We start from the raw sequence: 13,597 nt of genomic DNA on the forward strand, positions 1-13,597 counted from the left end.
ATCTGTAACGAGTACATTAAAGACATTTCCAAAATGGCCTTATAAAGAATTTTTAACAAGATGTCTTCTCAGAATAAAAAAGGTCAAATTGATAAAAACTGGATTTGTGTATTTTTTTTCAGTTTCAATTCTTTGGTATTAAACATGAGACATCAGTAAACACACACATTGCAAAATACAGGCAGCTAAATGTCACACGCAGGGATGAGATGTTGCTGAGAGTATCAAAAGGCATTCATTACAAAAAAGGCACATGTTCTCAAATAATTTAAGTTATAAATGTAATATGCACCACCCTGCCTAATACCCAGATGGACCAGGGGAACATGGTGCAGTTTACTGGGTCATTATTTTCCCATGTAAAGAGATGACATCTAGCAGGGGTCCAACCTATTTTCCTCTCTACGTTCCATAATACTCTGGACTTCTGCAAAAATTAAGGCGTGGTAAGAAAAGGAGAGACTTCATGCAATCTTCTTCTTTTCTCTTTACTGGTCTTTCTTGCTTTCTGTGGGCTGCTCCGTGATTTCGGTTTCAGGCTCGAGCTCGTCGCTGCCCTCCTCTGGCTGAGCGTCGTTCTGCTCCTCTTCCTTCAAAGCTTTACTTTTGTTCATCTTCTTGGATTTTTGGAAGAGCTCATTCAGGTTAAACTCTCGGATGATGTTCTCCTAGAGATTAAATAATGTACAAGTTAGCATCAATGTCGCAGAACTTGCTCAATGTGTTTGTAACGGACGAGTCTTACCTCACTGAAGGTCCAAGACACAGCTCTTGCTTTGTTGTCCACCATTGGACGTCTCATAAGTTCCTGCCCTTCTTGAAAAAGCATCAGTGAGGGCAGCTGCCTGGCCAGAGGAGAAGTACTAACTCTGTACCTGTGTAGGAACAAATCATGGGACAGTCAAAACCATAGCTCAGAGAATATGTAAAACATGTGGTTAGCATAAACACCAATAGTATGTTATTGTACTTCTATATCATTATAGACAGGCTTACCTCTCTGCAACCTCTGCATAGCGACCGATGTCCACCTTCCCAAATCTGAGTCCAGGACAGTTGTACCTACAGAACGCAGGGGAAAGAAGCGTGAGACATTCATGCCTAACTAATGGTAGGCAAACACTTCCTAAAATTAGTCCATTTTTGGTGAGCATATGACTTTGATACCTCTGCAGAACAGTCACATCTGTTTAATCAAACATCATGGTTATAATTACTGAAGGAAGTATGTAAACATGAATTTAAATGTTATTTTAATGTTCAAATCTAAAGACAAATTTAGACAGAAATACTGTATCGTATATGAAAGTGAGTTATTAAGCCAATCTTCCATGGAATAAATGCATACAAATAAAACACTGTCATGTAGCAGGAGGCTGTTGACTGTTTGTAGCTGGTATTAAATAAATGCAATTATTCTTATTTTTCATATCAAAGACCATGCTTTTACAGGGAATGCAGGGGTGAATGCGAGAAATATATGGATGTAAAACGTATAATTGTTTATTAATAAAGTAGATCTTCAAGCAAAAATACTTTATAAAAACGAAATAGATATAATGGTTGCTTGTTAAAGTGAAAGCAACACTAGTGATTTGTAGGTTTATAGTAAAAAGTGTGTATTTCTCTACTATTTTAACTTAACTAATCCTATCACATAGATGTCTTTCTATATAAGTGACTTATTAACTTGTTCAGGGGCCTAGGGAAACCATGACTGAGACTCTTACTTGAGTGAAAGGTCTGCAAAGACAGGAGCAAAAGAATGGCAGTCAGAGGACCAGTTTGCGTAGAGTTCAACAATCCAGGTGACACGGCTGTCTTTCTGTAGCTCCTCCTGATGAATAAAAAACAGAGTATTTAATCAGTATGTCAGTCATTGACTTCTCCTCGCCTCCACGACTGGGACATCATCAGATAGAGAGGTCTTACATTTCACTATTTTCTTTTCAAATTCAATTACATAATATAATTTGGCATACTGCTATTATAATGTGTCTGTCTCATGGACACTGTCATAAATGCAAAAACATTCCTATTGCATTGTGTAATAAAATAAGATAAGATGGAACTTTATTTATCCCCTTGGGGAAATTCCGGCGTTTGAAGCAGCAACAAGGTAAGAGTTAAAAACAGGATTTACACAAGGTCAAAATACAAATTAAATTAAATACAAATTAAAAAATGTTAAATAAAGTGATAAAGTGTTGAAACAAGATATCACAGTAAAACGTTGAATGAACATGTTAAATATATTAACATAAGTGTGCAGATGTGAGTGCGGGTTAAAGTCTTGTAAATAAGAAGTTAGCTTGTTTATGTTTGTATTATATTGAATACGAATACTAGATTTTCTGTTATAATGCCCACTAATTGTTATTTTTCCCTAACATTTCAAATGCCTGAGGTTCTGCTGTACATCCAAATGGTAGTAACCCATCATAAAGGAATGTACAAGCCTTTTAAAAACAAACTGTAATTCAGTGTGGCCTGTAGTGAAACACTCACATCGATGGTCTTGTCACTGAAGTACTTGATGTACTCGGGACCCATGTAGAGCGGAGGCTTACAGGTCATGACGAAAGCTGAAGAGAAGGCACAGAGAAAGAGACTGATAAGTTAACATTACACAGGCTTGTGGTGAAAGAAACAATTATTAAATGTAAGTTTTACATTTATTAAAACTATGAAAATATCAGCTTAGGTTAATAAATTGCATTTCAACTCTATAAGCTTTGTTTGATACTAAACATGTAATGCAATTTAGCAAAAGCAGTGATGTGCCAATCTACAAGACTTCAGTGGAAGAGTTGTATAAAAGAAAGGAAACACTGGAATCAGAATTTTTTAAGCTTTAGTCACGGTGTCCTGAGGAATAGCCACGTTGTGTTAAGAAATGGGTATCAACTGCAATTTGCTGCTATTTTTTTTTTGTACTCACATAAGTCAATTTCCCCTAATGTTGGATGACTTTACAGATATCTACCAGTAATTCTATAGAAACTGTAAGGGAATATATAGCTCCAAGTCAATATGAAGCCTTAGAAGCCCTATTTAGAGGGTCTCCTGTAGTGTTCTTAAGTTTCATTATACTCAAACATTATTAATACTTATACACGTTTATGGGAAAAAGAGCAGATGTGCTACTTTGATTAGCGCATGTTACATTTTTTATGAGTTTTCTATTGTTTATTTACTAAAAAACGCAGATTAAACACCAATATGTGTGAGAAGGTGTAATGTGACCTTTATGACAGACTGCTTATAATTAATATCCCTTCAAATAACTTCAATATGTTGTGGGTGGGGCAGAAGTTTTAAGACCACTGACCAACACACAATGTGAGGTAAAAGATGCCGAGCCGGATGTCCAGTCTGAAGAAGAGGATGGCGTTGGCCACTTTACTGAACATGAACAAGTTGCCCACGTGCTGCTCCATTGTGACTGAGGAACAGGGAGAGAAGAATTGGAGGAACAATGAATGGAGCACATGGAAAACCTTCAGGTTGTGGAAACAAGGTCAAGAGAAGGTGGGATCACACTGCATGTTTACACAACAAAGCAACGTTTTGGGGGAAGCACTTCTTGTGTGGCTTGCTGCAGAGCTTCTCCTCTGGTTTCAGGTTAACAATTAGAAAACAGTTACACATTAAGTCATAAATAGCTATTGGGTAAAAGTTTGAAAGTTACACATTATAAGATAAAAATACATCAAAGAATGTATTCAGAAATTAGGACCAACAAAACAAGACATCACAACACCAAGTTGATTTGAGGGGCAGGAATGAATATTTTTCACAATTTTCTGACATTTTCAGACCAAAATATTTATATTAAAAAATAATTGTCCGATTAATCAATAGTGGAAATACGAGTTAGTTGTAGCCCTAGATAACTGTGTATACCGTTTGTATACAGTACAACTTTATTAAGAAGACACATTTCTCATGTTGGTCCACCCCTCCTCCCAAATTGAGTATCCCATCTGCTTAACCCATGGGGCCCCCTTTGAGATGTGTTTGTTTACAGTGTAAACAATATAAATTGTTGGTTTACACATAAACAAAGGGGGTTGTGTTCTGTGTGTGTGTGCGTGTGTGTGTGTGTGTGTGTGTGTGTGTGTGTGTGTGTGTGTGTGTGTGTGTGTGTGTGTGTGTGTGTGTGTGTGTGTGTGTGTGTGTGATGTGTATACTTACTTGCTCTTCTGTTCTTCATCATCACTATTGCACCCAGAAACATAAGAATCTCCAGCTCTCTCTGTAAAATAAAAAAAAATGCAATATTAAAAGAGTAAATTAGCTTTCTCCTGTAGCAGGGCCCGTCCATATTTAGCAGCAGCATGTCTGCAACACTATCCCCAGCATGCTCACCCAGTCAAAGTCGCAGGAGTTGCCGTCCTCGCGCTGGGTCGCCAGGTGCTCGCACAGACCTGGAGTCTTTCGGACCAGCAGAAAGGCGACAGTCATAATAACCGAGGCGATATAATACGGTTTTAGCAGCCATTTGTATATCTGAGGTAAGTGGTACAAGAAAGAGAACAGTCCTGTGATAAGACCCATGGTGGCAAAGACTACAGTCCACCTCGAGGGGTATGAGGGGCAATGACAGCTGAGGAACAACTGGCAAGACTTCTACTACATTCGCGCATGCGCAAAACAAAACCGAGTTCGTATGTTTTGGGCTCAGCGATTCGCCGTAGATTTGGCGGGTACTGCAAAAACAGTAAACACTAAAGAAGAAGAAGAAGAACATAAAGAGAGCAAGCTGAACATGGAGGAAATTGCAGCCCCAACACAAAAGCAGGCTGAAACTCGAAATAATGAAGCTAAAGGAAACCTTTCCTCAAATCTGTCCAAGACTGAATCAGTTGATAAGCCGCCCGACAAGCCGGAAGCTGGTTATAACAGGCTGAAGCTGTTCGACAAAGTAATGCAGAAAAGCCTGGAAAAGTTCATCGAGCATGCCAGGTAACGTAAAGAGTAATTTGTGTTTATTGTGGAAACATGTCCCAAAACGACAGTAAAAAGCCTTGTATGCAATAGTTAAAGTTTGTAGCGCTCTTCGAGATCATTATTTTTCGCTAATTTACAGTGTAAGGCATAAACTGAGATGAGTGGGAGAGGTATGTTTCTGAAGTTGCAACGAAGCTAACATGAAGACAGAGATGAGCGACGAAAACAGTGTGTAAGTGCTGGTGTAAATGACTGAGGTCTTAGCATTGTAAATGATGATCATGACTGTAGCATTCATTGAAACAATTGTCATTTGAGTTGCCCAAGATTAAATACTGTATTGTCATACAACTTAATTGTCATATTTGTCATACACAAATCATGTAAAACCCAGATTTGGCGCAAAAAAAGGACATTATTGTCACAAGTAAGAAGGAAATTACATACCTAGGATCTATTCTTGAGGCAAACCTCTCCTGTGACAAAATGGCATCCAATGTAATAAAAAAAAGTCAATCAAAGAACTAGATTCCTATACCGGATCTCCTCTCTGGTAAACAAAAACACCCTGAAAACTCTGGCAGGAGCACTCATTCAAGGGTACTATGACTATGCTTGCACGTCATGGTACCATAGCACCTCCAAGGCGCTAAAAATAAAACTTCAAACATCGCAAAATAAACTGGTCAGACTACTGCTTGACCTTTCATCTAGAACCCACCTCACCTCTGCCCACTTTGACAACCTAGGATGGCTTAGAGTAGATGACAGAGTACAGCTACTTGCAATGGGCCTGGTCTACAAGATCCACTACACCTCTATGGTACCCATGTACATGTCAAAATTCTTCCCAAAGGTCAAGGAATACCATGATCATAACACCAGAGGGAGCTCCACAAATCATGTAAAACCCAGATTTGGCACAAAAAAAGGGGAATACACGTTTCGCAATTATGCCACATCAAGGTGGAACGCTCTTCCCACAACTGTAAAGGAAAGTAAAACTATACTTACCTTCAAAACCTCTCTTAAAGAGCACCTTCGGGGGAAAGCATTGCAAAACTGGCCCCGGTAATGGTACAAATCTCAACCTGTCGTACAATGGACAGCTTCCCCCCCCCCATCTATGTATATACTCGCATTTTAGACTCTGTTACTAACTGTATATCTGTAGACTTGGTATGTCTTAAATGTCCGGTTAGGATGTATTAGAACGAAATCTAAAATGAAAATTGTAAATAAGCCATCTGTATGTAAAAAACCACCTGTATGTAAATTGTAAATAAGCCATCTGTATGTCAAATATGTCTTATATGTCTTAAATGATATGATGAATTGGAAATGGGGGACCCTGATGTAAACAAGACGAAAGTCTTTCTCTGGTCTGCATCCCCTTAACAATTGTATGTTTTGAGCTGTACTGTACTGTACCCAATATACAAGCTGTTAATAAACTTTTCAATCAATCAATCAATCATGAGGGACCTGCCTCGGTGTGTTTCTGACCAAAAGAAAAACCATCAGAGAAAAAGTCAAAACTAACAATACAAAGAATCCCCAAACCTTGTAGAAAAGACCTGCTTTTTAGAAGTTATTTTACTCGAGTTAATGCAAGACTTGTGTTTATTGATTGACAAGATTAGACTTTTAATTGTTTGTAAATAATAACTGCTTAATTTCTTTTTATTGTCTATTTTAATATATATATATTAAAATAGCATGGCATCAACAATTCAGTATATTTTCATTATGTCAGCGTTATCAATAGATATTTTGTCTTTTTATTTCCGAAAATAGTGAAATATGCCCAGAAAGGTTCCTTAAGTCCAAGGGGACCCCTTTTTAAGTTGATTTGTCAAATGTACAATCCAGCACCCAGATATATATGCCTTGAATGATATAATAAAGAAAAGCAAAAAATCCTCACATCCTGTAAAAAGTTGTAACTTTCCCTTGATAAAATAATTGAAAAGTACTCGGTAAATGGAACTGCTGTCATGAATAATGTTCTGTCTATCAATAATAGATTCATATATACTTTCAGTACTTGATTAGTTAGGTGAGAAAATGTCTGGTGTTTTGGAAAAGCCACTGTTCGCTGCACTGTTGGTTGACACTGCTTCCACTCACAGTTTCAACAGATTCGCCAGCACGTTTCGCCCGTTGTACAAGAAGAACCCGCAGAAGATGGAAAGCATTCACAAGCAGTTCATTGAGGAGTTGAGGAAAAGTATACAGGTATGTAGCACATCACATTTATGAAAATAATAATAACAAATGTAAGATGTACTGTCTTGTTGTTTGTATTAAACATGTGTATGCACTTGCTTACCTGCCTGTGTATCATGTGTAGGAGGACATCAGCAGATTGATTGAAGAAGGCCGCTTAGAGTTAAAAATGAATGAGCTAGACAAACTGGAGAGCGCCGCCCAGAACAATACAGCCCCTGCATGGTGAGTAAAAAGCATTAATCTTCACCTTCCAGCACCTTCTGCAAACAACAAGCGAGTAGTGAGTCAGTGGGTAATCCAAACCTTCTGAGCTGCATTTTGATCTGATGTGTTTCTGAATGCAACGGCTTAAAAAACATGTCTATGTAAACTGTAGTTAAATAAAATATCTAACTGATGATTGTTGTAAGATTGAAAATATAGTCATAATTGAAATTTTAAGAATTCCTAAAAGTAGATACATAAAGGTGGATACAAAGGGTAACAGTACAAAAGTATTTGCCCCAGCATTGTTGTGTTAACCAGTATGGATTATGTTATTGTCTAGGCACTTGTATACACTATTTGATGCTTTTTGTCCTCACCAAAAGGACCTGTAATTAAGGTGCAGTGCATTGATCAGTGTTTCCCACAGATCTGAAATATACTTGGGGGGGGGTGGTGGTAGCTAATAGTGGATTTGAGGTAACGTGCCTTTGTGTCGTGCAACAACATTAACATTAACCTTTCTGTTGGTCGCTTGTTAGCAGACCCTTCAAGCGATGGCAGAGCGAACAGGTACAGGCAGGGCCCATAGTGATAGCCCTATAGTTTAAATCTACTACCCACAAATAAACATATGGACATGGGTTACTATTTTAAACAAATTGTAAATGTATTTAGGAACCTATCCCTGTGATTTTAAGTGGGGATGGACCTCAACTCCTCTAGGGGGGTCCGGGGGCATGCTCCCCCGGTAAGATTTTTTTATTTTATTTTGGAGTTAAATGCATCATTCTGGTGCATTTTGAGGGGGAAATAAAGAGACTAGATCTATGGGAACACCTATATGAAACAGAACTGTATACATTTCAATAATCATACAATCATGGCCATAACCAATAACACACCATATCCAATATGAAAAAACACTGAAACTTGTTTATTTATATTTGGTTCATTTATAGTTGTGAGTGTGTCTGGGCTCCTGAATCCGCCTCACCTGTCTCCCCCCTCTCCCCCCTGCTCCTCTCCCCCCTCTCCCTCCTATCCCCCTGCTCCTCTTTGAGGCAGCAGCAAAGACTAGTTTTAGCTCTCAACAAGTTTTAAAAGTGTATCTTACCTTTTTTCACCTAGTTAACTTTTCTTTTTTTTTATTCATGCATATTTTACTAATCACTACCCCCTCAAATGGAAATATGTGTTTACATAAATGGTGACCAAACCGTTTGAGACCCACTGAGAACTTAGACTAAGTTAACTATCTAAACACTCGGAGAGTCCTTTACCTCACCTGAGCTGAGGTTATCCCGAGCTTGAATGACACACAGAGACCAATCAAGGGCTTTGATTTATGATCTGTATGACAGTGGCCATGTCGGCAGGCCACATCATGTAGACAGCCAGTCACCCTGTGTGAGGCAGACCCACATTTGCGCAGTGTTGCGTTCACAATACATTAAAAAAAAAATCAAAAAATCAAAAAATCCTCAGGCCAGCAGGCCACTTAACAGGCCAGGCCATCGGGAAACCCCCCGGCCCTCCCGATGGCACTGGGTACAGGAGGCGTAGAGCGAGAGATCATTGTCCACAAGTTAATCGATCGCAGATGGCATCGTGGTTGCGGACGGAAAAAAAAAATATATTAAAATTAAGAAAAAAAGAAAAAAACCTAAATGGGTTGCGAAATATACTTGGGCGGCCGTTAATATACCTGGGCGGCCCGCCCAAGTATAGTCTATGTGTGGGAAACCCTGTTGATTCTATGCATTGTGCATCACCTCTGTAATATTTCTATTTTGCAATGTGATTCAAATGTTAATTTGTAACCCTGTCCCTTGTTCATTCAGGCGGCCGAGCGGGGTTCCTGAGAAGGACTTTTGCAGCTTTTTGATGCCATACTATAAAAAGCAGGAGATCTACATGGGACTGGAGCTGAAAAAGATTCAAGCAGAGAATGCTGCCCTGGCACAGAAGGTTCTGGCTGGCAGAGAGAGCGTTTCTCAGACTGGACAACTTCTTTCTACCGCTGTGGATGAGTGGAAGGTGAGAGAGAAAGAGACAATATAGCTGTACAGGATAATACTCAGAAAAAAACATAATCAAGATGTTTGTTTTTACACTCAAAAAGGGGATGCATGAGTAGGAAATGCTAAATTACTTACTCTTAAATGTATATTTAAATATAATATGTACATTTGTATAGATTAAACTATATATTTTCAACATAAGTATCATCAATTATATAAAAGCTGCATAATTGGAAAGTATTTATCAAGACGCATAAATGTATTGTAAATAGGACTGATGTGTTTTAAAATTATGTTGCAACTGCTGACAGATGAAATGTGCACATGAAAAATGTAGGATTATAAAATGGAAGTTTGCTTTAAGTCTTCTTTTCTCTCTCCCTTTTAGACGACGGTCACAGAGTTTGAAAGGTTGACATCTTCTTTTGGCCCTGCTGATGTCTTCGATGTGTGATCATCTAATTCATTGACCTGCATATATCTTCTCTAAATTAACTGTACATATATATTGTTTGTTTACTCTGCCTGTTTTCTGAAAATAAAGTTAATTAATATTTCTGTTATGTTTATATGTGTTCATGTGGAACCTACTTGCAGCAGGTCACCCTTGAAAAAGAGATCAATGATCTCAATGGGATTCACCTGCATAAATAAAGGTTTGAAATTAAATGAAATATCGTCAAAACTAAAACCATTTGGTGAGCTCATTGATTATTTCCATGAGGGCCACCGTACAACAATCATTATGGTAACGTGCGTGTTGTCGCCTGGTATTACGGTACTCTGGCCATGAAAAATAATGCCACAAAGAAGTGAAGAGTCGAGTAGTTCTCTGGGTTGAACCACGGGTGGATTTGACGTGAACATCTCAACAAATAACACCAATTGCTTGTAGAAACGTGGTATAGATATGACGGAAATGTTTTCAACTCTGTTCGGGCAAAATGAAGCCCAGGGACCGCCCGGCTCTTCGTCTCTGGGTTTCGGACCGGGGAAACCTCCGCCGCCTCTGCCGCAAAACCAAGCCTCCATGACGGGGCAGATGCCACCGCAGCTCGGGGATGAAGGGCCTGCTCTGCGGAAGCCCGGAGCCATGAATGAACCTTTCTACTTACTGCGGGAGCTTCCTGGTACTGGCATACAGTTATATCTGTTTTATACTTTGTATTATGTTTGTCTGTTTATTAGAACAAATAGTTTAGCTGTCACCAAAGGTTGCCAAGCAGTGAGTAAACAATGCTAGCTAATGTTAGCCAACAAGAGTGAAACCTAAAATAGTGAGTTAGCTCTTTAACAGAACAGGTATTAGCCTAACTGTTTTAATAGGTATTGTTATTTAATATCTTATGTTACACAAAAACAATCACTTGAGTTTTCTACGCATTACTTTGCATCTGTGTTTAACGTAATATAAGTCATATGTGGCTAGCCGAGGTTGTAAAAGTACACAGATCTTGTACTTGAGTAAAAGTAACGGTAGAAGTACCAGAGTGTGTCCTGCAATACAAATGTTACTCAAGTAAAAGTACAAAAGTATTGTCATCGGAGTAAAAGTACTCAATATGCAGATTGGCCCATTTCAGAATCATATATCATATGTTTTGATTATAATTATTGATGCATTAAAGTTGTATCAAAGATTATAAAGGTGCATCTAGTTTGAATGACTTACTGACTTTTAGGTGAAACTAAAGTTTGATTTAAGTGTTGTTAATATTTCACATAATGATTGCCTCTGAATTGTAATTGGGTAGAAATAAAAACTCAAGCAGAGTACCAAGCTCTCAAAAGTCATTACTTGAGTAAATGTATTTAGTGGATAGACCTAGCAATATTTTTTGCTGATACTTATTACGATGAAAATGAATTACATATTACATGATTTGTTGTTTTTGCTTAAATGACCGTGATATCAATCTGTGTGTTTAGTGGGAAACGAGTTAACGGGCAACACCAACCTCATCACACACTACAACCTAGAGCACGCCTACAACAAATTCTGTGGAAAGAAAGTGAAGGAGAAGCTCAGCAACTTCCTGCCAGAGTTACCAGGTGGGTTATGGTCTGACTGTCAAGGGTTGATGATAAATGCTGCCCAAACCTAAAAGTAAATGATGTTCTATAAGTAGATATTGTATAATAATTTAGGATCCATCATTGTTCTGATCTATAAACTCGCCACATAAACAGGTGTAGAGAACATTATATCAGCTTTCATGTCGCTCAAAGCCACCGATTATGTGCAGTATTCCCATACAATCTACGCATGTCATTCAACACACCATTATGATTAATTACATATCTGTAATACTGTCCATTTATTGGACTTTTGCTAGTGATGTTTAGTTGTATTTGATTGTTTTTGTTATATTATTCATATTTATTAATTGCACATCTTGTCTTTGGCATTTTGACAAAGAAATCTGGAAATCCTTTATGCGTTACAACTTAGTTGCTCACGTTCCAAATGAAGGACAACCTTGCTCTTTCATTGCTTATATTTTGATGTTTCTCACATTTACTCCAACCTGTCCTTTTTCTCTTCTGCTCTGCAGGTATGATCGACTGTCCGGGCACTCAGGAGGGCAGCTCGTTGCGCTCTCTGATTGATAAGCCTCCAGTGTGTGGGAACTCCTTCAGCCCGCTGACAGGCGCCCTGCTTACAGGCTTCAGACTACACACAGGACCGGTACTTACTGCATATATTAACAATATTATGGCAAAGTCTATTTCATTTGCAAACCCTGGCCTACAGGTTTCTTTAATCTCTTAATTATAGTGTTCAGATCATTCTTACATGCATCCATGTGTTTGTGTTTCTTTTCCCCAGCTACCAGAACAGTACAGATTGATGCACATACAGCCTCCAAAGAAGAAGAGCAAACACAAGCACAAACACCATCGACAACAGGACCCATTACCACAAGGTATAACATCAATTATACATTTTTACACCAAGGCAAAGGAATGTTTTCAGTCGACTAAACTGCTTCTTTCTTGGCGTCACAGAAACTCCATCAGACACCGATCCCAAGAAGAAGAAGAAGAAGAGGGACGACGATCCTGACCGCAAGAAAAAGAAGAAAGACAAGAAAAAGAAGAAGGTAAGAAAAATATATCAAGTACCCAGTAACTATAAAGTTGACCCATAGGTTTTGTTGTGGGTCTTTATGTTTATGGACAGAGATATAGTGCCCTGACCCTAACCAAACCAAACCCATAATTAAACTTTATTTAAAAACGTATATCAAATACCAAGTTTTTCAGCAAATACATTTTTAGGTATTTTCAGGTTTCAGGATGGTAAAAGAGCTAACACAAAATGACGCTGGCAGACAACAGCATCTTACCAAATATGGCTTTTTTTACGTCCAGGTGCATAGTAGTCGCTGGGGAAGGGTTAGTTAGACAGTTCACATCCCCCTAATATATTAAATTGGACTGTCACAATGTCAGATTTTCACCACAAGATGAATATTTGGATAAAAGCATCTAACAAGTGACATGTAATGTGATGTAATTATTGCCCAAAACGTATTATTAAAGCAATATGTATGGATAGTTGGTCAGTTGAACTAATCTCTAATCTAAAGCTAATAAAAAGCTAATTTGTTCCCCTAAATATGGTATTAAACTGTAAACAAGATCCTGCTCTAATGTCAATTCCCACATCATCCAGAGACAGTGAACACAACAGCTGTGTGCTTGGCTCAGTCTTGTTTAAATCAGCATGTAAACAGTGTGTTGCTGCTCTCTGTCTCCCTCCAGAACCGCCACAGTCCCGACCACCCCGGCCTCGCTGGATCACAACCTAACAGCAACAGCCTCAGATAGACAGGAGCCCACTGTGTGCACGCCTGTGTTTGAGTGTGTGTGTGACTGTGCATTTTGTAAGAGGATGCGTGTGTGTGTTTTTCAGATAATTGTATTATTGGGAGTATGTTTAATGAGAGAGGGGATGCAATGATGTGTGGGTGAATGAAAGGAGCAGTGGTTTTGTGTGATGATGAAAGGCAACGTTACAGAACAGTGTCAAAGGCAGAAAGATGCTGATGTTATGAATGACTGAGCGAGCTGGCACTGTATGAATGTCCCTCTATGATTTTGTTGTGATATCTTTTGACCATAATGCCAAAATCCAATAAACTTTGGTTATTATCTTTGCTTGTGCTTCCTTGTAGGGC

General features: G+C 38.6%; 3 protein-coding genes across 3 annotated transcripts; 2 read left to right on the plus strand and 1 right to left on the minus strand.

Moving 5' to 3' along the window:
* Positions 1–88: 88 nt before the first annotated feature.
* tmx2a (thioredoxin-related transmembrane protein 2a) lies at positions 89–4,638 on the minus strand. Its single transcript, XM_034136698.1, has 8 exons — positions 4,372–4,638; positions 4,198–4,258; positions 3,332–3,445; positions 2,509–2,585; positions 1,731–1,837; positions 997–1,062; positions 746–875; positions 89–668 (listed from the first exon to the last, which is right to left on the minus strand). Exons 1-8 carry the CDS (start codon positions 4,558–4,560, stop codon positions 489–491), a joined length of 924 nt encoding a protein of 307 aa, XP_033992589.1. The 5' UTR covers positions 4,561–4,638; the 3' UTR covers positions 89–488.
* A 67-nt stretch (positions 4,639–4,705) lies between these two features.
* si:dkey-6i22.5 (polyamine-modulated factor 1) lies at positions 4,706–9,971 on the plus strand. The gene is made up of 5 exons (XM_034136713.1): positions 4,706–4,968; positions 7,086–7,191; positions 7,307–7,407; positions 9,234–9,429; positions 9,802–9,971. Exons 1-5 carry the CDS (start codon positions 4,772–4,774, stop codon positions 9,865–9,867), a joined length of 666 nt encoding a protein of 221 aa, XP_033992604.1. The 5' UTR covers positions 4,706–4,771; the 3' UTR covers positions 9,868–9,971.
* A 220-nt stretch (positions 9,972–10,191) lies between these two features.
* Positions 10,192–13,577, plus strand: med19a (mediator complex subunit 19a). Its single transcript, XM_034138814.1, has 6 exons — positions 10,192–10,543; positions 11,343–11,465; positions 11,969–12,102; positions 12,244–12,340; positions 12,423–12,517; positions 13,182–13,577. The coding sequence occupies exons 1-6, from the start codon at positions 10,324–10,326 to the stop codon at positions 13,245–13,247; spliced, it is 735 nt and encodes a 244-aa protein (XP_033994705.1). The 5' UTR covers positions 10,192–10,323; the 3' UTR covers positions 13,248–13,577.
* The last annotated feature ends 20 nt before the right edge of the window (positions 13,578–13,597 follow it).

This window comes from Trematomus bernacchii, unplaced genomic scaffold (assembly GCF_902827165.1).
Source record: "Trematomus bernacchii unplaced genomic scaffold, fTreBer1.1, whole genome shotgun sequence".
Lineage (NCBI taxonomy): Eukaryota > Metazoa > Chordata > Actinopteri > Perciformes > Nototheniidae > Trematomus > Trematomus bernacchii.

Excerpts from the sequence above, each read along its gene's own strand:
- tmx2a (XM_034136698.1), bottom strand. The coding sequence starts at position 4,560 with ATGGGTCTTATCACAGGACTGTTCTCTTTCTTGTACCACTTACCTCAG. Across the intron at positions 4,259-4,371 it reads ACTCCTGCGACTTTGACTGG|AGAGAGCTGGAGATTCTTAT; the intron begins GTGAGCATGCTG and ends TTTATTTTACAG. Across the intron at positions 1,063-1,730 it reads TTTGCAGACCTTTCACTCAA|GTACAACTGTCCTGGACTCA; the intron begins GTAAGAGTCTCA and ends TGCGTTCTGTAG.
- si:dkey-6i22.5 (XM_034136713.1), top strand. The coding sequence starts at position 4,772 with ATGGAGGAAATTGCAGCCCCAACACAAAAGCAGGCTGAAACTCGAAAT. Across the intron at positions 7,192-7,306 it reads AGTTGAGGAAAAGTATACAG|GAGGACATCAGCAGATTGAT; the intron begins GTATGTAGCACA and ends TATCATGTGTAG. Across the intron at positions 7,408-9,233 it reads AACAATACAGCCCCTGCATG|GCGGCCGAGCGGGGTTCCTG; the intron begins GTGAGTAAAAAG and ends TTGTTCATTCAG.
- med19a (XM_034138814.1), top strand. The coding sequence starts at position 10,324 with ATGACGGAAATGTTTTCAACTCTGTTCGGGCAAAATGAAGCCCAGGGA. Across the intron at positions 10,544-11,342 it reads CTTACTGCGGGAGCTTCCTG|TGGGAAACGAGTTAACGGGC; the intron begins GTACTGGCATAC and ends CTGTGTGTTTAG. Across the intron at positions 12,341-12,422 it reads ACAGGACCCATTACCACAAG|AAACTCCATCAGACACCGAT; the intron begins GTATAACATCAA and ends TTGGCGTCACAG.